The sequence below is a fragment of the Xylocopa sonorina genome, chromosome 1, assembly GCF_050948175.1.
Source record: "Xylocopa sonorina isolate GNS202 chromosome 1, iyXylSono1_principal, whole genome shotgun sequence".
NCBI lineage: Eukaryota > Metazoa > Arthropoda > Insecta > Hymenoptera > Apidae > Xylocopa > Xylocopa sonorina.
Window position 1 is genome coordinate 19,816,216 of NC_135193.1, and position 22,910 is coordinate 19,839,125.

The 22,910-nt window shown below is 39.9% G+C and overlaps 1 protein-coding gene across 2 annotated transcripts; it reads right to left on the bottom strand.

The window, feature by feature from the left end:
- Positions 1–1,481: 1,481 nt before the first annotated feature.
- On the bottom strand, positions 1,482–22,831 carry LOC143425638 (uncharacterized). Of its 2 annotated transcripts, XM_076898982.1 has the most exons (16): positions 22,681–22,831; positions 8,655–8,866; positions 8,038–8,342; positions 7,231–7,302; positions 6,002–6,225; positions 5,814–5,911; positions 5,207–5,518; positions 4,681–5,067; positions 4,333–4,571; positions 3,964–4,244; positions 3,734–3,890; positions 3,438–3,640; positions 3,197–3,345; positions 2,807–3,118; positions 2,308–2,717; positions 1,482–2,207 (listed from the first exon to the last, which is right to left on the bottom strand). In XM_076898982.1, exons 2-16 carry the CDS (start codon positions 8,757–8,759, stop codon positions 1,646–1,648), a joined length of 3,816 nt encoding a protein of 1,271 aa, XP_076755097.1. In that variant the 5' UTR covers positions 8,760–8,866; positions 22,681–22,831; the 3' UTR covers positions 1,482–1,645. The 2 variants fall into 2 exon arrangements, with proteins under 2 accessions (XP_076755097.1, XP_076755937.1); XM_076899822.1 differs by lacking the exon at positions 7,231–7,302.
- Between the last annotated feature and the right edge of the window lie 79 nt (positions 22,832–22,910).

The following is a 22,910-nucleotide window of genomic DNA, read 5'->3' on the forward strand; positions in this document are numbered from 1 at the left end:
TTTAAAATCTTGTGCTTTTTTTTATTCAATTGCATCGAGAGATTAAGATATTCTAAAATATTATCATCTAAATATAAACAATTTCTTGCAACGTATTGCAATATAATTATGCATATATTTTAATATTGTGCGATTTCAAATTTACACCTTTCAGTTAATTATACCAAAAATTGTTGCAACACATTTCTCTCTTATCATTAAAAATCTGTATTTTCATATGTCCCAACATTATCAATATAATAGAAGACAAGAATTATGTTATCCATTGTACATTAATAATTATTCTTTAATCCTCAATGCTATATTAGTATTTTTATTGGTATACATGATATAATTATGTACATATAAAGAATAAAATAAGAAGAATGAAAGAATGGTCGGATAATATAAAGAAAAAATTATTATAGCATTAAATTGCTTGTTTAAGATAAATAGATCAGATTAACAATGTGTAATATTCCTTTAGTAATCTACAAATTTGAATAGATCTAATTTAAAAAAAGGCAAAATTCGTTGGATTATCTTTGCACGTTATTAAAGGAAGTAGTTTGAATGAATTATTTTACTGTCAGATTAATGATGATATACTGGCAGCATCGAATTTTATAGATGGTTTGGAATGAATTAACTATGACTATTATCTCAAGTGATCTAGATGCAGACACATCGAAAGAGAGCAAACTTTTATGTATCTATTTAAATGGCCTTTAGTATGAACAACAAGAAAGTGCATTCTCAAACTATTATTATATTAACAAGTTTATTTATACAGTTAACTATTTATATACAATATATATCAATAAGGATATTGTATAATTTTTTTCAACGCAAATTTGAAGAGCTTTTTCTTTAATAGTGCTGGACCGTACTATAATGCTAAACTTCTAATTATTCGACTCTGCTTATAATCTGTATACATAAAAGTTATGAATCTGTTAATGACATCCCAGACTTCGCAGATGAGCATTCTATATACTTATAATTAGATCGACCACGGCGGTTCACGTAATTATTTAATAAAAATTATCTTTCATAGGTAATCACTGATCGGTTAATTAAGTGCTAATTTAAGGATGGATTTATAAGACGTCCGATCATGCACAGGTGACGTTACGTTTCAATTAAAATATTATAGTGGTGTATTAGTATATATATCATAAGTATGCGTAATAATTAATATATTGTTTAAATGTAAAGCTTCGCTAAACATTTATACCGAACGTTTATTCTCTCTACGTTTGATCTTGTCCCGAGAAATATTTAGATAAAACGGTTTTGATAATCTGCTGTGATTAAGAAACGGATGCTCGTTGGTATTGTGACGGTATTGCTCTAATTCAATAATTGCAAAATACTTTGAATCTATATAATAAAGTTGAAAATTATTAGTTTCTACTGTATCGTTTCTCAAATGAATGGACTTTCAATTTAGATTCTGATGCTTCCCCTTAATCTATTTCGTGTGCGCGGAACTAAACAGTCGGACAAGTAAATGCGCAGATTTAGAACGAGAAAAGTAATTAGAAAAAACGAAAAATTGTGCCTAAAGTTATATCGAATTCTGCAGTACAGTTATGTTTACTGGTTCCTACACTCGCACCTATTATATATAATATATTTACCTGATGTAACGGTAAGATTCAGTTCAAACAGTTGTCCCGTATGTACTGAACATCACTCTGGTGGTATCCGTGTCCAGAGTCACGTCTTCTGGAGATGCTAGATCGACCTTAATAGATCCAGAATTGTTTCTTCTCCGTGTCATACCTCCGCTCCAATTCGAGAGCGTCCAATGATAAGTTTCGCTCTCTTTCGCTGCGTTCGCTGTTTCCTGTATTTCGTTATCTTTGTCCAGGCCAGTCTCAATAGAAACCGAGGAATGCGACGCTACCGAATCGAAACTAGAATCCGCAGCCCCTCTGTAACGGCTGACGTATTCAGTCGTCATTTCTCCAGGCGATTCCTCGATCGCTTTCAATATGTTCTGGCACAGTTCCGAGTCGAGCGGAATTGGATTCTCGGAATCGCGATTATGAATGGTAACAGCTATATGAGCCGGATGGGGTATAGGAAGCGGAATGAGCAACTTTTCTGCGCTGTAAGGGCGAATTTGCCGTTTCCACGGCTGCCAGCGTACTTCTGTTGTACCGTTCGTCGACGTTGTGCGCCTTCTGATTTTTGTCGATGTTAAAAGCCCCCCGGTATCGCTACAATTAATAAACTATCTTCAGATTTCTGTTCTACCTGAATGGATCGATGCAACTAATTTTTACATCCCGTCATAATATAGAAGGAAATGTTCGTTACCATCGTTTGTCAGATTTTCTACTGTTACTAGTTTGCTTGGCCCGTGGATTGAAGGCTGAGACCTCTAAATACGGGCTGTAAACTTGTATATTTCCGCGTGGCGCGTAAACAGCGCCGAGTAAATCTGGTCCATTGGTGCCACCGATTTCAGTACTGTGAACCATGTCCGTGTAACGTGACAAATCGACGCCTGGATGAGGTTCCAGCCTGAACTTCGTGTCCGCGTCGTCGAGGGGTTGAAGGAAGTTCAGGCTAAAAATGTCCGCGTACATTAAGCCGGCTAAGCCAGCCCAGTCCCCGACACTTAAACCTTTGTTCTCCCAAAAATCCTCCTCGTTTCCTGACAATCTTGCGAACACGTGGGTAGGATAAAGACGTTCTAACATAAGCGCTCCTTGTTGTATCACTACCTACAAAAATGATCGAATGCTAAGAAAATTCTGAACCACGTGCCAGATATTAAAAAATCGAGATCATCGGCGGTCAAGTATCCCTTTACCTTCAAGTCGAACGTAGTGAGTTTTATTTTACTTTTCACCACCATTCCAAGGCCAGTCTGTAAATTTTTCCTACGCTTATCTAACTTCTCATGTAGTACGGCGATCAGATCTTTAGCTTCCTTCTCCAACGACTTATACGGATCTTTCGTTTTGGCAAGGCTAGCGGCAAATGGACCGAAACAGGCTTCTACGAACTGAGTGAAGTCTCTCTGCGGTTGTGTGATCAATCGCTCTGTCTCTTGCTGAAAGGCTAGCAGTTCATCTAGCTCCAGTTTTGCTTCAAAAGCAGCTAATGCTTGTTCGGGCCTGATCTATAAGAAGCGACGAAGCTGAAGTACCCTTTCGTTAATACTAATTATGAGCTATAAGTATTAATCGTCGATAGTTACTTGATAATAATAATCGGATGTTAGCCCTGGTCCGGATATTCTTTTAACCACGAAACTATCACTGGCAGGTATACGACCCCTGTTCTTTATTACTAAATGGAACATAGTCGTGTCCCAAACCACCCTAATCCAGTAACGTATCACAGCAACTACAAAGTAAAACGGTGCACTTTGAATGGATGAATGAAATTATTAAATGAATCCCGTTGTTTGGGAGGGGGGCAAAAAAGTATCGACGTACCGGTAAGTATCACAAAAGAAACAATGGGGCATAAAATAAGAGCTACAATTAACGCTGCAATCGGTTGCAGACAGCCTTGTATACCGATATTCCAAATTAATGCTTCCATAATGACCAGATATCGATTTCTACTTGGTTCCGGACTATCTAAATCCATTATGAGTGCCATGAATGCATGTAACATTAAAGTGATTATAGGCATCCTAAAATGATTATCACAAAATCATTATTAACGAATATAAATAGTTTTTTAATATCGAGAGACATTAATATGTACAGTAACATATTGAACGAACCATAAAATCGCAGTGAGGGCGATAAAGAGTGATCCTAAACTTGTGATTATACAAACGACGGGGAAAATAAATAATATGACAAGTGTGCCTAAGAGACCCTTCACACCGTAATTCCATAATCTGTTTAAATGCCTTGTCATTCCTTTACCAATGAATCCTACAACAGAATACAGAATTATTTAATTCATTAACGAATACATACGGTAGGATGTTTAACCGTTTCGATTTACCAGTGTCTGGTTCCGTTTCGAAATGTGTCCGACTTTTGCTAATATGCCTCCAAAGAGCTATTAATCGAGAGCAAAGGGTTGGCATTTGAGACGACTTCCTGGGGAACAGTGTTCCATTAAGTTGACTTAATTCCAGGTCGGGTGTAAACGGTTGTATGAGCAGCAAAGCTCTTATGGAGACTGGACAACACCACGGTACTGCTACACCTAACAGAAACATCGCGTTCCATGTCCAACACCACGTCCTTGCAACATAATTAATCCAACGCCACATGGGCCACCTATTCATCAACGTTAGGAACAATATTGAGAAAATTTACAGTGGAACGTCGCAGTTACAGAAATGATAGGAAGCATATTGCAATGTACCTAGTCGTAGTTGTATGTACGATCTCCCTTTCGACTAAGAAGACGGGTTGACTCGGATCTGCACGTGGTGTCGTGATGGATGTTGGTGTGTTGCTCAGTACCGTCGGTATTATTTCAGACTGGCCCTGAAAATTACGTCTGATAATCCAGTTCTTTGGAAGCCATATCTGAGTTGGCCATTGGAAGCTTCTCGTAGGTGTTTTAACTTTGCGCAACTCTTTTAGTAGAACTGGTTCCCGCTAAGAGAAACGAGAGAGAAAGAGAGAGAAAGAGAGAGGGTTGTACTACTCTGTGTCTGTTATAAAACATCAAAGTGTTTTATGCAACGATGTTGATTAGTTTATGTACCTCCTTCATGAAAGTTAAATCTCGATTAAGAAAATAAACAGTCTGCTGTAAATTCTGATGTGTACACAACGTAAGAGCCTCTTCGTGGGCACTCCATTCACATTCTTCTATGAACTTTTCTTCGACTTCTCTCATTCTGTCCCGCATCCATGGCTCTATCCGCGATAGGACAGGATGCTCGTCCTCTATATGACGTCTCAGCACTTCCTTCGTCTGCAACAGCTTGCGCTGTACCGTTTCGACAGCTCGGTGCATCAACACCACCGATTGTGCTTGTTGAACCAACAGCTGGGCGATCCCGTTACCGAGGTCGAGTATATCCGGATGTGATAAAATATTAGAGAATACCCGTTGCAGATATTCTCGCATAACAGCCTCGTTCACTTCCTAAAAATGATCGTAATCGATATGACACATTCAACATTTGTATCAATCAAAAGTTTTTATACTGTAATCGATAAGTCAACCACGCTTAGATAGAAATCAATATCATAATCGTTATCAATCTACGATTATTAAATCGTACTCTTTCGATTTCCTCGTCCGGCTTTTTTCGCGCTCTCAACTCGGATATCAGTCTTTCTCTGAAATGAAGAAACCAGCCTCGTGTCTCTCTCTCCAAAATAGCAACTAGAATCGGTAAAGCTTTTCTGATAATGTCTCTGCTAAATAATCTAAGGTCAACAACTGCCCCGGCAGGTGTCCCGAATACAAAAGGAACCGGGATAGGTAGTAGCTGCGACAATTCCCTTTCCACCTCGAACTTCTCCATGGTCGCTCGTCGAAGCTGTTTCCGAACGAAACCGCATAGAAGCTCCAAGGAATCTTCGTATTCCGGCTGCAATTTATATTGAAATATATATATATAAATTAATCATTGAAATACAATGTGCTATGAAAAGCATTCATTTGTTTCTTTACTAGATAATTTTAAAATACGTAGATACTCTTACTAATTATTAAAAAAAAAATTGGTAATATGAAATTGATTCAGAATTGTCATATCACTACCTCGTGGTCTTCAAATACAATTCAAGATTAGATTAAATTTCATTGACACAAATTTGTCGTAAAAAATAGGAGTTACGAACGCAGCAAGAATAAAGATACTTTCGTGAAATTATCTAATTTACCCTGCACACTAATTCGGCAACCAAATAACGACATCGCTCCTCTCTAATTTTGGCATCTAAATTGTGTGCTTGAAGCGACGGTACGCCAATTATTATATCTGAAACAATGCGACGTACAATTACAATCAAGTAATAATGTTCTGCAGTGTTTAACAGAGGTAAAAAGAATTTTCTAAGGCGTTACTCACCAAGAAGCCGCAGTAGCCCGGTTAATAACGCTTTCAAGGATTGTGAAACACTGAAGCAATGGGAGATTAATCTAGCTTTCGCGGTAACTACGAGGAATCTGGTCGCTAAGGCGAGATCGCTGAGCAGAGCGTCTCGTCTTCTGTCCCGTCCACGTTGAAGAAGCCCGCTCAATCTCCACCGGTGCGTCTGTCCGGTGAAATTGATCGAGTCCACTTCGAATTCTCTGAAAAACCATTCTCTGGTTAATATATAATCGACCTTTAAATAGACTAGAAGAAAAAGTCCAAAGCAGTATGTTACGTCTACACATTATAAAATAAAAAAGAAAGAAACACTTAAACAATACATGTACAAGGTAGGACGAACAAAAATATCCTGGAAAATATATATAGGGTTGTTAGAATAAAGTGTCTGAGATTTTTTACATCGTCGTAGTGTGTCTAATTCACGCGAAAATGTATTAATCCATTTCTTGTATTTCATGGTGCTAAATTAGGTTCATGTTACTACTTCGTTCATTGATATATCATTTAAACAAATAATCAATATCTGAACAACCTGAGGAACAATTCGTTCCTACACTCTGATTTTCTGGGATATTGTAAAAGGTATCCCTTCGAAATCGACAATTATGGATAAAAAAAAATATTTCCTTGAGACCTATCTCTCAAATGAGTTTCATTAAACCCGGAGCGTGTCTTTATCCTTTGCATGAAATATATAAAGGAGAAATAAAATCGAAGCGGGGTGAGGCGTGATGTGAATCTATCTTAACGCCGCTGACAAGAATTAGTCGCTAAAATATAAGCATACTCTAAACGTAATGAAAATTAAAGGACGCCACCTACACCATGTACTATTGTGCTCTAACCAGCTAGGATTTACTTCATGCCGTGATTGCTTAGGTATTAACTGTTAAAAGCTGCGTGGACTGTGCAAAAACCCTACCATAAAACGATCAAAACATTCTTTTTTTGGACAGTGCCTCCTTTTGTACGTTCAATTCTTGTCCGATGGGATAATTAATCGATTAATCAACTTTTCGGACGAAGGTGCCATGCTGTTTTCAGGATTTTTCAATTGTCACTTAACGGTAGACTTTTTCTTTTTGTTAAGAGGGGGTCGTGATTAGATAAATGTGTGACTCCGATCTCCAGATCACTGTACAAGGTGGTAACGGTCATTGTTTCAACTTTTGAATATTGTGTGACGCTGGTGTATGACATACCCGCATCTTCGAATGCTCTCCAATTGGGGGGCATTCAGCTTCTTCGGTTTTCCGTACTTCTCCTTCTGAAAGCTTTACAAAAATCGTTAGAAATATATCAGACACAACAGTGTGGGCGGTTTTGGTTCTACTCATCCCTTCGATAACGAAGCGGCACGAATGAATTTACTTTAAATGTTACACGTAGTTACGAATCGTACGAGGTTCTCTAACTTTTGCTCGCAAACACCATGAGATTATCTATTTCGTATATATCCCCTATGTCCTACGAAGTATAACTAGCAGCGGTACCGATGAGAGCTTCATTCAAGCCTTACAAAAATATATCCGTGAACGTTAGTAGGTAATCGCGATCTGTTGTATACTGTGTGCAAAGAAACGGCTAATGTCTAGGCCTAAGGAACACAATCGCTACGATATTGTGTCTCGAAGCATATTTAATTCAAAAGATGAACGTCCTTAATCCCTAAGTCACAACGAAACAGAACAAATTACTACTAATACTCATTGAAGGTAGAAATCGCTGTTTGAAATCCCTATGCTAATATTCTACGTTAATTGTTCCACATATTTTGAACTGATAACATCGGGCAACGCATTTATAAAAATTGAATTATAAGAAAGAAATGAAAAGAAGACAGCGTTACAATAAACAGAACTTGTTCCACGTTGTAAAACACCGGCGGCTGTTTAAGGATTAAGGAGGTCCGTGTAACGTGAGAGCTTAAGATTTCTGACACTACAGCTACCTAGAAAGACAGAGATAAATGTTTGAATAAATATCTAGTTACGGCACGGGAGACCTACCCTCTTTTACTGATGCTTTCCAGCTGCTTCTTGGTCAACCTCCTGGGCTCACCCTTGCTGTCCACGGCGACTGAGTCCAATTCGTCGAAGCTGGGAGCGACGAACAGGTCCCTCAGGTGGTGTTTCTTCCTCGCGAGCGTGTCCTCGTTCTCCGCGCAAGTGGACAACGGCGGCGGGAGGACGATTGGGAATGTTCTCCAGTGATAGAGGAACTGCTGCGCGACCTCTTTGATGTTGTGCACCAACGTCTCGACCTCGGACGGCGCCCCTCGCAGGTGCGAGGTGTCGAATTCCACTGGCTCTTTCTGAAATCGAACTGCTGTTTCAAAGATGGTCTTCGCCACGGACTTTAAAGCTACCAAGGGGTAGCTTTAAGCTTTACCAAGGGGTCACTTTGACCCCTCTGAGAATAATATAATTGCAAATCTAATCTCTTATCTAAGTAAAATATTCTCATAAAGTACGGCAATAATTTTCTTGAAGAAAATTAACGTTTTCTCAGACAGGTCAAAATGACCCCTTTGGTAAGTCTAGTGTTAAAGATAACTCTTCGAAGGTCAGTTAGTGTTTCATAGCATCCGCTTGGTCGCTTGATGATAAATTCTAATGATCCATACCTCGGGCTGCAGTCCGTCTGCATTCTGTCGGTGATACGGTTGTTGGTTGTAGGCCTGATGATTCGGTCCCGTGTTGCCGGAAGCGGAGTTCAAGTTGTGGGGCATCTCGCGCGTGAAAAGCGTGCGCGGCGGCTGGGGTCAGCTGCCCCGTATCCCAACGATCTCCTCATACACCATGCTGCTGGTAGCCACCATTTATCATTCCACGTGCCCTGTACAACAAATTTATATCCATTTAAATTCACTGGCTTTCGATACTAAACTTAGTTAACACGTTAAGCGTCTTTGTTGACCAACGTTAGACTTTAGGTTCATCACATCATTATATGTGTAGGTCCTTGCATACTGACTGTGAGATTAAACGTTTTGTTTGAGTTAAAAGCTAATGTAACTTAATTGTTTTTTCCTTTTTTTTAAACTGTTTTTTATGGTCCACTGTGGCTTAAACGAACCGGCAAGCAAAACAGGCTGGGCACTTGCACGTGTTAAATGTATATTTTAGGTGGATCTATATGGGGACAATAGTTTCTATCTTTTCAAATAATATCCTAAGGCCAGTATAATTTTAATTGACGCAATAAAAATGGACAAAGGAATGGGAAAGACGGTCGTGACCATTCGTTGCGTGTAGAGAAGTCTTTGGCTGAATGTATAGTCCTATTAACCGATTATACTCCATTAAACGATTAACATTCTGTGCATTCCAGTTCTTGGCTGAGTCCTGGTCACCATGTGCATCGGGTAAAGTTTATCTTTACGTAGAATACAGGCACGGTTCGTGTTGTACCGATCTTTGTACAAGAAATCAACGATTTTCTGGAAGTATTCATTATTATAATTATTATCAATACTTCTCATTCATTTCATTCGGGTCTCTCTCTGTCTCATCGAGTCGATTTTAATGCGGACGTGTCCACTTTCTCCGTATTCAACGTTCTATCCCACCTCGAGCTGCGTGCATGATAAATAAGTGCACTCTGTAATTACACGTGGTAATTATCACGGAGTATCATTGTTTCGTGCCAAGAAGAGGCTCTGTTCGGCTTTTTCTATCCTTACGTGGGGAGTCACACTGTTCCATCTTGGCAGAATACCAACATCGTCTCACGTTTCCCACCGGGACAACCACGATGCCTCGAAAACCTGGAGAAACAATCTAAACTTCTCTGCTTCCTCTTCTGTTTAGAATCATTCATCGAGCCAGCTTCGAGCGTGGCTTACAAGATATTCAAATTGCTTTTTCCTCGTATTCTGACACGACACAGACACTAAACGTTGCGATTACCATTATTTAATTAATAATATATGATGTATTATGTTTAAATGATGGACTTGTTAAATAGTGTTTATTACCACATTCTATTCGGCTCTTTTCTTTCATCTCATGAGAGACTTTTTCAGTCTCGCCGTTTAATCCACCTTGGTAGCGATTATATGCAACACTACTTTTGTTAACAAGTTTCTAATTCTAAGAGAAATTTTCGTTTGCTTTAATTGCAACAGTTTCTTTTTCTACTCGGGTCGAGTAGCAGATATTTCAATTAGATTAATTGGAATTCCGTGCTAATGATTCAGAGTACAGGCACTAATGATTGTTCTGAGCAATATAAACGAATAGAGGGTAGTCAATTAGTACAATTAAGAAGAAAATGATACAATATCACGTTTCAATAGGCGCTCCTCTAATAACGACCTCGAGTGTAGGAGGGACACGAAAATGAATAGAGAAAGGAGTGAATGAATGAACGAGGCGCGATTACTGTAAGAATGAATCAAAATTAATTATGATATCGTTATTAATATTTATAGCGCAATTTTCACACCTCGCGATCATCGTACAGAAACTTTCTCTAAGGCTAATAATAAAGATTCGAGTTTACAAAGTATAACGAATCCACAGATAATAATTTACGCAGGCCACTCTGATTTCACTTGAACATTTTACTGAGAATAGAACCGTGGCTATCTAAGTGCTACACATCTCTCTACCAGCTGACCGCTATAATGCATTCCGAGACATTTGTTTAATTACACTTATTAGATCGTAACATACGAGATGCGCCTTTCCACCGGTTAAAACAAATACCCCACACTTTCATCAGCAATTAACACATTTTACACCTACGGACAGTCTGTCGTAGATACAGGCAACGCATTCAGACGAGCATTTTTCTCGTGTTACGGCTTAGTAAAATAAATTACACCCAGAACGAGATACGAGAAAAAAAAAAAAGAAAAACGAAAGGAAAGTTTAGAGAAGAGAAGGGTGTCGCAGAGCAACCGCGGACGCGTTAATTATCTAAATGCTCCAAGTTCACGGCTCGAGAGATCGACGGAGTCTGGTGGTTTCGTTTTACATTCCAATCTCTCGTCTTTCGGAGAGTAGCGAAAAACAGAGCAAGAAGATTTGTCTTCATATCAAGATTTTAAATTCTACCAGACGTCTCTTGCGACGCAGACAGTCGATGCGAACGCGTGCTATGGAATAGAAGGGGAGGTACAGGAAGAGGAATATAATGGAGTATGCACCGGAGACTCTGCTATTTTACTGCTTCCCTCTGTCACTGAATCTTCCCTTCCGTATCGCTATCGGATGGCGTATCGATCCCACGTTCACCGGGAAATCCATCAAACCACGGCTCAAGGAGTCTCTACTTTTACTTTACACGTGAAGATCTTCAAAAAGAACGTACAGACGAACTCTTTGAAAGGAGACTTATAAAAATACAACGATCGACGAACATTTTGGTGTTATCTTCCCCTTTTCTCTTAAGGTCTGTTAATGATAAAAGGAAGTAAAATGATCTGCTGTACAATCGATCACAGATATCACAGCTCTGTTTAAGCAAACCTTTCAGAATGCAATTGCTTGGGATTAAACAGTGTTGATATTCGTCATCGCGAAGAGGTGATGCGAAAGAATATTTACGACTCCGCTCGAATACGTTCCAACTAGGTTGGCAAAGCGTACCCGGCACGCTGGCTTTTGACCCACTTCGAAGCTTGCAAGCTCTCGTAACGTTAAAACAGCACTGCTATTCCCAGTCTATGTCTCTAATATGTTACGCTACACGTTTCTCGATTGCGACGGCTCTGATACGCGTAACGCGTGCGATTCGCCAGGATAAAATCTGGACACCCCTTCTCGATGATCTCCCATCGTTATAGACATGTACCACGAAGAGCCTCGGATCGCTTTTCGTTGTAGATTTAGGATCGTCTCATTGGGGTGCGGATGATAAATCACATTGACAGCGAGTCGAAGAAATAAACGAAGTTTGCGTTCATTCAGGTTCGTAATTGGTTCCTATGCCGGGGACTATTTTCAGGCCACTTGATTTTCGCGTGTGTATCGTGGACTCTTGAACGGGAAACTTTGCTCCGTGCTAACTGGAGCAGAGTCTAAAACATAGAACGTATTTTCAGATGATGAACGAACAATTTTAGGCAATTCTAGAGAAACGAAGAACAGATTTTCACCTCTTTTCAATTCGTTCATATGTAAAATCAAATTATTTCAATTCGATGGTGTACGCTGTTTCATCCAAGACCGCAGCTTGCATTTAAGAGCAGCCAGGCCAGTAATAATGTTAATGGAACGAACGAAGCTCGTTCGTAGATTCAAAGGCGTACAATCAGCGCCGTGAAAGTTGTGATCATCTCAGTGGAAATGATTCTTAAATAATCCTCGAGATATTCGTTATTATAAAAATATAAGCTGTACGTACATGAACAAATCTATAAGCATCTCAGCCAGCAAGTTCAAAATGTACAAGAGACCTAGTTTCAGCATATTGGTTGATAGAGTATGATTCGTGTAACAGCGGTAAAAGATAAATCGTGTACTTAATAGAGTAATATCTTCGTTAAGAGTTTAACTTATACAAGGTATCCTACGCAACTGGGCCGAGCTATAACTTTGCAACAGTCGAGAACAGAAGAAATTACCGTGAACCGAATTGGCAAATTCCAGATCGTCTATTCAATTTTCTATCGCTCCACTGCTCCTCTTCGTATCTTCGCAAGCTTGTTCATAACTCTCTTCAAATAAAAGAAACGGAAGCTGTTCTCTTTTAGCGATGCAGCGATACGTTACAATAGTCGACAATCTAGGCAGAGAAAAAAGATAGGACTCGTGAAATATTGGTTCGTCGGCGTGTAACTTTTTAGCCGTGCAACGCGAAAGAATGGTGAACTAGATTTATTCCCTTTGTACGTGAACAAGTACCCGGCGACTTCTTTTGTTCTCCATTAAATCAGAGAGCAACGTTACACCGCGTAAAATTACAAGAAGCACAGGTGTAACAGGCGGGTACACGTAGGCGCATGCATCAGAAAATCCACGCAACCGAGTGTACATGTGCTTGTACATGCACAGGGGTGGTACACAAAAGGGTGTACGGATCGCGCAACTCCATTGTGAGCTCCTTCGGTCGTCTCATTTCGCCGTGCAGCCGTGGTGCGTTACTTTTGTGCAACGGATTCAGTGGCTGGCGGAAGTTTGCCTGTTTAAAGTCCGTCCATTCGAAGGTTCCTGCAGATTTTTACAAGTACTTAACGAAACAGTTGTACCTTCCAAGAGAATACTAAAGATACGTCCGGGAGTACCATGGGAACTCTAATTAAGAAAATTCCAAAGAATTTCTAAAGAGTTTCAGAGAGGGAATTCTAAAGAATTTGAGGAGACAGTTTACCGACGGGGAGCTTTTTTGAGAAATACCTTACTGAAAATATTCCCGACGACGCGGCGAATGAAAAGGAACTGAAGAACTGGCGAGGAATTTGGGCCGAGAGGAGACGGTTGTTTCGCGAATCTAGGTCAGTTACGCGAAAGGTGAACGATTTTGTGGAAGCCGCTACGCCATGTGAATCCGCTGATCATCATTTCTCATAGAAATGATCTCTTCTATCGTTCTATCCTCACTTTTCATTCTCGTCATCCTCTCTCACGATCCTCCTACAATCATAAACCTTGTCTCTTATTGCATCCTCAAATTTTTTTCTTTAGTAATCTATCGATCGTATATCAATTAATTTGTCACAGTTGCATTCGAAATGAAAAAGAAAAAAAAAGAGAAGAGCTTCCACTTGCTGACTTACTCTTTAAGGATCCAAAACAATCGTGAAACGAATGCAGAGGATCCACTTCCGCAAATACGGGTCATACACTCGAGAGGAAATGCAAAGTAGGGGGATATAGGAGGCCTGGATATTCCCGATAACGATTCTGTTCTATCTGGAGCATCGGCTGGCTCGTTATCGACGCCGATTACTCGAGTTTGCCCAAAGGAACAAGCAACCCCGCGCAACCGAATAGGATTCAGATATCCTGGAGAGGGTTTTTAATAACGGCGAATAGCACGCAAGAATGACTAGGATCGGGCGAACTCGTTGTAACGTGATTCTTCTACAATTCAGATTGGAAGCAGTGTGCTCGGGACGACGAAGGATGGATCGATCGATCGATCCCACCGGCAGTCTCTTCTATTTGCAGTCGTCAACAGACTCGCCGATGCTTGTTATCAGTTTTATTAAACCACTAAGAACGAGTAACTTATGGTCGCGTTATGGGCTTGAAATGGAAATTGAAGCTGCGATCGAATAGCGACAAGGAGGACGTATTTCTGGTTTCTGGTAAAATCTAATCTAATCCAATATTTTTCAATACATAAATTGTTGAATAAATTTGGTAAATGAATAATTTGCTTTACCATCTTTCTATCATATAAATAATATCCACTGTCTTTTTTCTTATGAAAATTGAATTACAAATGCCATTTGATACGTCGAACAGTAACCCCGTCAAATTGGATTAATTTTATATAGGCAAGGGATAATGAACTGACGTGCCAAAACCAGTTACGTTCATACCTTAAAGTTAATTCTCGTGGGCTGGTAGCTTTTTGTAAAACGTGGTCAAATTACTCTCCATACACGGGGAAACCTCGCTGGCAATAAAGGATATAAGTAGTTCAATTCATTCCAACATTGAAGATGATGTAATTCGACGTTCAAGGAGAACAAGACGGAGTCGTGAAAAGATATCTGGGCGCTGAAAGAAAAATAAGCGACCTCGCGGCGCGGATTCTTTGGCCGATTTATTTTTCTCTTTCTGCGGTTTACCGTATCGAACGTGATGAATACAGGGTGCGGTATTGTTGACGATGGAAATGCGCGTGGAAATAGATCTAAATTGCAGAACAATTTACGTTGCGGAATCGTTAATGTGTAATGGTATTTGATAGCTGTTTGATTGAAAGGCTGGTAAACGATTGAATAGCAAATGTTCAAATGAATATGTACAAAAGTACAGACGTACGGCGATCGTGTTCCAATCAATTGGAGCTTTCAGGAAAAAAATTGCAATGCGCCTAGAAACTTGAGTAGCGTCCTGCAAACCTGTTCGTACGGTGTTCCTCGAGCAAGCACTAGAACGTGTCTGAGTGTGCGTACCTAAACTCGATTCCGTCGTATCGACCCTCGAATATATCTCTGGGGGGTATAAAAGCCAGCCACCGTATCGAACCGAACCAGAAAAAAGTGATTTCCGTTGGGATATCGATTTATTTTTTCATTACAGAATAATGTTTCCTTCGTGTCGCCGCATGGAAGGTTTGCCAATTGGTTTTTAGACTAGCAGCTTCTGCTTCATGTTATTTCTAAACAAGCACAAATTTTTTACAGACTGCTTTTGTATTAAAGAAAATACTTAATCGACAACTCACCAATTACCTCATTTAATTACGTTAAAAATCGTGAAACCACTCGAGTGGAATAAATGCGAAAATCGTTTCCAACAGAATGATGACAGAATGGTCTTACACTTTGATCTGAACAATTACGATGAACCTGAGTAGTTTACATACACGTTAAATACGACTTGCGAGTTATCCCCGGTACTAAATAGGAAGACTCTCCGTTGGATCCAGTCACGCGTGTAATGTGACACACCGGTGGCTTCTCTTTCACAAGCCGAAACAGATAAAATGCTTGAATGTACAATGACCCTCTGCGGGACAAAGCGAATACACTAACGCGTGAATATTACGCGCACGTAATTTATTCTTAAACACAAACGCATCGGGAAACAAGAATCCTCGCTTTGCGGCACGTGTACGCTTTCCTGATAAATTCTTAGACAACAGTATTCCTTTACATAATTCAAGTTATTACAGTTTTAACGCACGCATATTAAAATATCTTTGGATTAAAAAAAATATCCTTTTATACGTAAAGTTTGTGTAAATCCCAGTAGAGAGAGAAAGAGAGAGAGTAACGACAGAAGAGTTCGCCGGCGAGCGGGTGAAACGCGCGCGGCACCGGATGTTCTTCTTCTGGAGACCAAGAGTGTGGAACGTAAACGCCGACGACACACTATGGGAGTGGTTCTGGTGTACATATATCGCGGCAGATTGGATAATGGGCCCTTAACGACGTAACGGGACCATGGTGTGTGCACAGCTAACAAGAACGACAGTGGAAACGAGCGAGACGAAGAGGGAGGCAACGCGAAATAACCACGGCTGAGAGGGACCAAGAGAAGTCCGCGCGTTTGAACAGAGAAAAGGATATACGTGTAATGGCACACGTTGAACGCGATGAAAGAGCAGGCTGGATTTAAGTATCGTTTCCAGCGCGCTGATCCTATTTGGTAGAATGCAAAGACATAGAAAGGAGATACGATCTCTTCCTTCGTAACGTGCAACGAAATCACTGGCATATCGTGGGTGGCTGTTTAACCTCGTCGCGATGCAAACGAGCGTTTTAGACATTGGCTTTCTTAATTGGGCTTCAAGGGGGGAAGAGAGTAGGGACGCGTCAGAGGACGTGGAGGGTCGTGGGGGAATCGTGCGAATCGACGTTGACTCTGGTTCAATCCAGACAAAATTCGAGTTTAATATACGTCTATATGTAATATTCGTTAAACTATATTGTACCATATTGTAATCGTTTTAAATACGAGATAAAGTTAAGTGAAAAAAGCTCGTACAAATGTAATTAAATATTTTTCATCTATCTTAAGTCTATATTCCAACATCCAAGGATGAAATGAAATTGCTTAAAAATTTCCAGAGAAGAAAGGTGAGTCATATCCTATTACATTTCCTGTTGCATCGTGCACGATTCTATATTTCTACACTTCCAACGAAGAAATAAAATTATATGAGATTTGAAGGATTTCAGTTTCTTTAGAAAATATCTCGTTCCGCGAGACGACGGACGTGCACCAGCGGCAGCGAAAAACCACGCTGGTTTGAAACCTATACGAATTTAAATGAACCCGATCCTTCCGCGTTCCGGCGGATCGTTCCGAATTAAGCGAGCATTTCCGTGGAACCTCGTAATCGTGTTACGAACACGAAAAACCCACTGGCCAGGAAATACAACTCTCGACGCTGATATTGGTCGCGCGTCATCGAATTTGAATAAACTCGATCCTTTCGCGGCCGTATCGTCCTCCGTTCGATTTGCATGCGAACGCATCGATACCAGCCAGCCTACACAAATGAGCTTCGATACCGCGCGTGCGCGACGTATAATGCATCGTATATACAGCGTGTTTGGTAACTGGTGGTACAACCGAAAAGGGGGTGATTCTAGACGAAAAAATATGTCGAAAATATAGAATAACAATTTTTCATTTGACGCTTTGTTATCGAGAAAATCAGCTTTGAATTTGCATCGGGTATTGGCGTTTTTGTTTTTTATTCTTTAACAAGCATTTCTGTATTCAATATGTAACGGCTGATCGATTTTTAATCGTTGGTTGACTGTTTTCTGTTTCAAGGTTATTTTATTATAGGTCATTTGTCTTTTTATCGATTAAAGTGTGTTAATAAAAATATTACACGAAGCTATTTAAAACCCCCGAGATCACGGTTGTATCTCAGAAGAGAATTTAGCTTATGTGCGTACCTGGAGGTTGAGTCGATTTAGTTGCTCGTAAATGTAGAACATTATTTAATAAGTGAGGTGATATTACACATTATATATGCACGTTATGTACATAGAATATTTTAGAAAAAAAAAACGGAATTCAAGAGAGAAATATACGCGAAACCTACTCTATATTCGTTTGAAATGCTGGCTCGTAGCTAAAATTTGCCTTAGCGTTTGGGGTGAGAATTCGCTCGGGGTACTATACCAGGGTTAAACATCCTGTAGCTGCAACGGAGAGCATTGTCACGACCCCAGCTGATCTTTCCCCGAGACCGTACAATCTAGCGTAATTCAAAAGTGGATGGCGACCCCAGTCGTTCGAGGGTGCACCCTGAGGGAATGAACATTGTTACGCGCGCCATGCTCGCGAATCTCGAAAATGCAGAATGCACCCTAACGTTTCACGTCGTCTAGGACCACGTGAAATACATTTCACTGAGTACCCATACGTATGTACAGGGTGTTGCAGATCCGATTGATATTTGTTTCGCGCTAATTTTTAACGCATCGTACAATGGTTCACTGTACTATGTAGTATAGTCATAAAAAGAAAGCTTGCATCGAACCTTTTTACTTTCTCTATTCTTATTTCGACTAATATATATATATATATGTATAGCAGAGAAATTCCAGTTGAGAGAATTGCCTCATAACAAGGACCCGTCTCTGTACGGATTAAATCTTCTTTGAAAAGATTCTTATAGCCGATCGAACATTGTTAGGCTTCTCGAAAGAACCTATCGCACACAATCGATGATCAAACGAATATTAAAAGTTCCGAGCCAACGAGTTCGCTTGAACAGCTGAATTTCATTGTCGAGCCACTTGCGAGAGACCATTTTGGGACGGAATGAAGTTTCTACTTAAAAAAAAATTGGCAAACTTCTCTTGGCTGGTATCCTCATATTAAAAAACTCTGGTGAGCAATATTTAACCGTTTTTCCTCTTTTCTTTATCTCCCATTCGTTTCTCCTTTTTTCCTGTAGAAACTGCTAAAAAATGCTCCATGAAAAAGTTCAGTCCACAGGACACATGTAATGTGCTGCTTCTACACTCGACCGCGATAATAATTATTTTCCATCTGTTCGCAAAAACGACAAATCCACGAACCAAGGGAAACAGTATAAAAGAGGGATAGAGATTGCAATTAACTCGACTCTCTGGTATGACAAGAGAGCCGTCGACTAAGCACTTGTGAACTCGAAGTAGCGAGCAAATTTTTTTCTTTACCATCGGAACAAAATAATGAGAAAATGCTTACGTTCCGTAATCCGGGTAACCGATAAAGAAAAAAAAAAGTGGACAAAGCTGGGGATGGGTATCAACGGAGAGGGAAGTGAATAGAAGGATCCGCAGAACGTCCGAAAAATCTCGACGATATTCTTCGTGTTACGGTACAAACTTCGTGGAACGAAGAATTTTGCTTGCAAGTCTTCCAGAGAGGATGAATTTCCTCGGGAAATACGAGAGATCGGCGCAGACAGAAACGGATGGATCAACGGCGAAGTGGAGGAGCATTCACGGTTGGAAAGGGCCTCGTTCCACGAGTTTTTCGTCCCCGCGACTTCCTTTTTTTTGGAGGGATACCACGTGGTTTGCTTTTGCTCCCGGGAAAATCGACGACCCCGTTGTGAACGGGAAGGTGGAGTGAGAGAAAGAAAAAAGGTGGAAGAAAATATCGGTTTTCCCGGTGAAACCAGGACCGTGGAACACGTTCGAAGCGTCCGCGTTTCACGGTTCTTCGCCTTTGTAGGAGAAATTTCCCGAGGCAACCGGAACCGCCAAAGTTCGTCGAAAATCGAGAAGAATAAAGAATCTGGCAAAAGAAATTAATGTCAAATATTACAAAGAATTTAACTTGGATAATGTTGAGAGGGATACGAAGAGAAGGGTAGAGAGACTGGGTGCAATGATCTTCGAATGCGTTCGATGCGTGCGATTCGAATGCGTTCTTAAATAAATCTTTCGTAGAATTTGCTAGTACTATTTCGACTGAAGATTACGCAACAGAATGATACTATCTTGGCGACAATGCGTGGACTTCGACCCAAATTCATGGGATTTATGACGAACCCAGTCATTTTTCCTCTCTTATTCCTTTCGCGAACTTTTACGGGATATTCTCGCAGGGTGAATGTAGCTGACCTGGATCCCGGACGAAAAATAGGGGACAATGCGATCGCAAGATAATGAACGAAGGAACAGTTGAATGAAAATCCGAGGAAACTTTGTGCACAGTGAGCCCAATAAAAATGTTAATACCGGTATGGAAAGCGATATCTCGTATCTTATTTTATATGATTTTTTCCAAACCATACATGCTACTTTGATATTCTCTATTATCTTCTAATATTAAAAATTGAATCGTCCAAGTTTCTAAACCAATAGGATCGAATTTTATGTTTAAAGTAAGCCCAATCTGTACAAAATCTTTAGGAAGGCAGCATCGGGAAGGACTCGACTGAACACACGTGTTCCTATCGTTGTACACACGTGGCAGCCGACATCATCCGCAAGAATGCAACGACGCATAAGAGCGAAAAAACGGATCGCCGTGACGCGTGAAGGATGTAAAACAGGCAGGATGCTACGGACGAACAATTTCAGCGGGTGTTTTTCTTCTCCGGATTAGTTGTCACGATTGTATAATAGAAATACTCGTAAGTTTGGTTACACTGCTTTGCTCTTAGATAGTTTACATATCTTGAACGAACCTACTCGTTGAAGGATATTAAAAAATTAACACGCGAATATAACCTTCTTATCCTTTGCTTGAAAATATTATCCGATATTTTCTTTTAGATACACACAGAGGGTTATTTTCATCTTTCTTAAGGTCGTCGAGAATAAAGAAGTATAAATGTTATCGCGACATTTTTCCACGAATAGAAAATTTCATACACGGCGGAGGAAATCTTGTATGCTTTGATTCGATAATGCATACATCTCGAGCCAGTAATAGATCCATAGAGTAAGTTTCCTAATTAAATCTAGCCAAGCTGATAATAAACACAGCGAGTTTGTGATTCGAATCGATATATCAAAGTCCGTGAACTTAATGCGAAACTGATGATTCCCATCAACCGTGTTTTCATATCTGAAAAACATTCAGGAAAAATGATTAACTTTGAATGAAAGCTTTCTAAATATTCCAACTGAAAAATGTCACTTTTACGCAGGACATTTGTGATATCGATTTGTTTGTGTGCGATTGATACGAACGTCTACTGAAGTACAACTGATACGGTACTCCATACGTAGAGACAAAATGTTCAAAATGGCTACAATCTACACAATTAATATGAACTTGTATACAATATATAGATACTTCGGATAAATTTTATGAAACAGAAATTTATAGAATATTCCCGTAGTTCGTTAAAAACGATAGATAACGCGCAATTGATGACACCCTTGAGTAATATAATATAGGGGATATTTTTTTTCTTTTTTTTGTTTCTATGTCACCTCGCCTATTCGACACCATTCTGTATTCACGTGATAACGTTGGCACAGCACGAGATCGATTAAACAGTATACTGCACGCACACACACGCACGCGTCTGCCTATATACACGGTGGACACGCACGTCACCACGGAAGGAAATAAAAAATGTTTACCCTGCGAGCGTGGAAAGAATTTTCGTCCTTTCGCAACGAACTCGGATTACCTCGAAATATTCCGAAAGACAACGCCCTTCCTCTCTACGGATGAAAAACTGAGGAACAGTATCCATCCTAAGGAACATAGGATTTTCTCGATATCTATGCGTATATATGGACGTACATCTAGACATGTCCTTGATCTCATAAGCCGTAAACATACTAATAGCGGGGCAAGAAAAAATACATTCTGATAATCCTGCCACGCCACCTTCTTACGCGGACAATTCGAACATATTTAATCGAATCAATCGAAGGGAACGCGAGGCACTTTAATTCCCACGACTTAACTGTATTGTAGATTTATATAAAAATATTTTTGTAACTGTAACTAAAAAATTTCCAAGTTTTTTAAAGCAACGAAGCAATCGTTAAACTATATATTAATCGTCAATAGGAGAAGTGAGAGAACGTTAGCTGATCGGATTGATTGCTAAGAAGAGAGTTACAGAACGACCGGACCGTTAGATCGCATCTGAATTAACGATCAAAAACCTGCAGAGAATAATTAATAGGCTCTAGAGTAACCTTCATCGTTTACAATAAGAAGCGCAGTTATTAAATGAGTTTAGCGCTCGGGACACTTGTCCGTTTAGAAAATAAAAATAATTTATAATACCGGGTCTCGTTTCTCTTTACAAGTAAGTAAACTTAAATGAGCTAAAGAACGGGAAGCGAATTAAAATGGTACTCATTACAGCCGATTGAAAACGTTAATTTATCAGCCGCGGCGGATTTCAATTTGTATTTCACCCCACCCAAAAATATATGATTAAACCGCATTCCGAATGGCCTTCTGAATCATCTCTGCACAGTTTTATAGCAACGATTTAAAAACAATTCCAATGCATCGTAAAATAATCGTTACTGTGAACTTTTTTTCTAAATCATCGTGTAAATAACTACATTCAAATGCAAACGATATCAAATAGAATCTAATGAAATTTAACTATAGAGTCTATTACGCTGTGATGTGCGGTAGATATTAGAATGTTAGAAATTGTTTGGCTGGAAAATATCCGAAACTCGACCACCTACCCTTTACAGATGAATTTGTCTAATGAATCGATGGAATAGCGATAGTCTCGAAATTGAATTAGACACTCCGAAAGTAGTTTCCCTTGCGACAGGGAAATTAAATCGCCGCTGTCCTCTTCGCCCGTCTAGAAGAATGTCACGTCGAATAAACACGTTCTAACCTTAATTTGAGAGGTGGTTTGACATTTGTCGGTGTAAAATGAGTTCCAGAGAATCTGCAAGGATACGCGCCAAATCTTTTCTAGGTCATTCCACAGAGTCAAGACTTGCACGGTTTCACAGCTGACTTTACCGTTCGAAACCAGAAAAATCCATAATGCCAAGGGTTTCGGTTAATAACCGAACGGGGCGAACTTAATTTCGAACGGAATTATAACTTACTTACCGCGACTAATCACTGATAATTCACCGCGAAACTGCACGCGAACTCGTCACAGAAATCACAGCACTGACACCACGCCAAAACAGCCCCTGCGAACGACTGATTTTTATCGAACTGGCCGCGGGGAAATGCAGCTCGCGCTGCTACGCTGCCATCTTCCAACGACTTAACTAACTATTCCATATACTACATTGGGAAAACGCCGTCAGGATCTGCAATTTTCTTCGCGCATG

What these genes read in the sequence shown, in the direction of transcription:
- LOC143425638 (XM_076898982.1), bottom strand. Translation starts at nt 8,759, where the DNA reads ATGCCCCACAACTTGAACTCCGCTTCCGGCAACACGGGACCGAATCAT. An exon ending in ATTTAACTTTCATGAAGGAG is followed by an intron (nt 4,572 to 4,680) that starts GTACATAAACTA and finishes CGTTTCTCTTAG; the next exon opens with CGGGAACCAGTTCTACTAAA. An exon ending in AGAAAATCTGACAAACGATG is followed by an intron (nt 2,208 to 2,307) that starts GTAACGAACATT and finishes TATTAATTGTAG; the next exon opens with CGATACCGGGGGGCTTTTAA.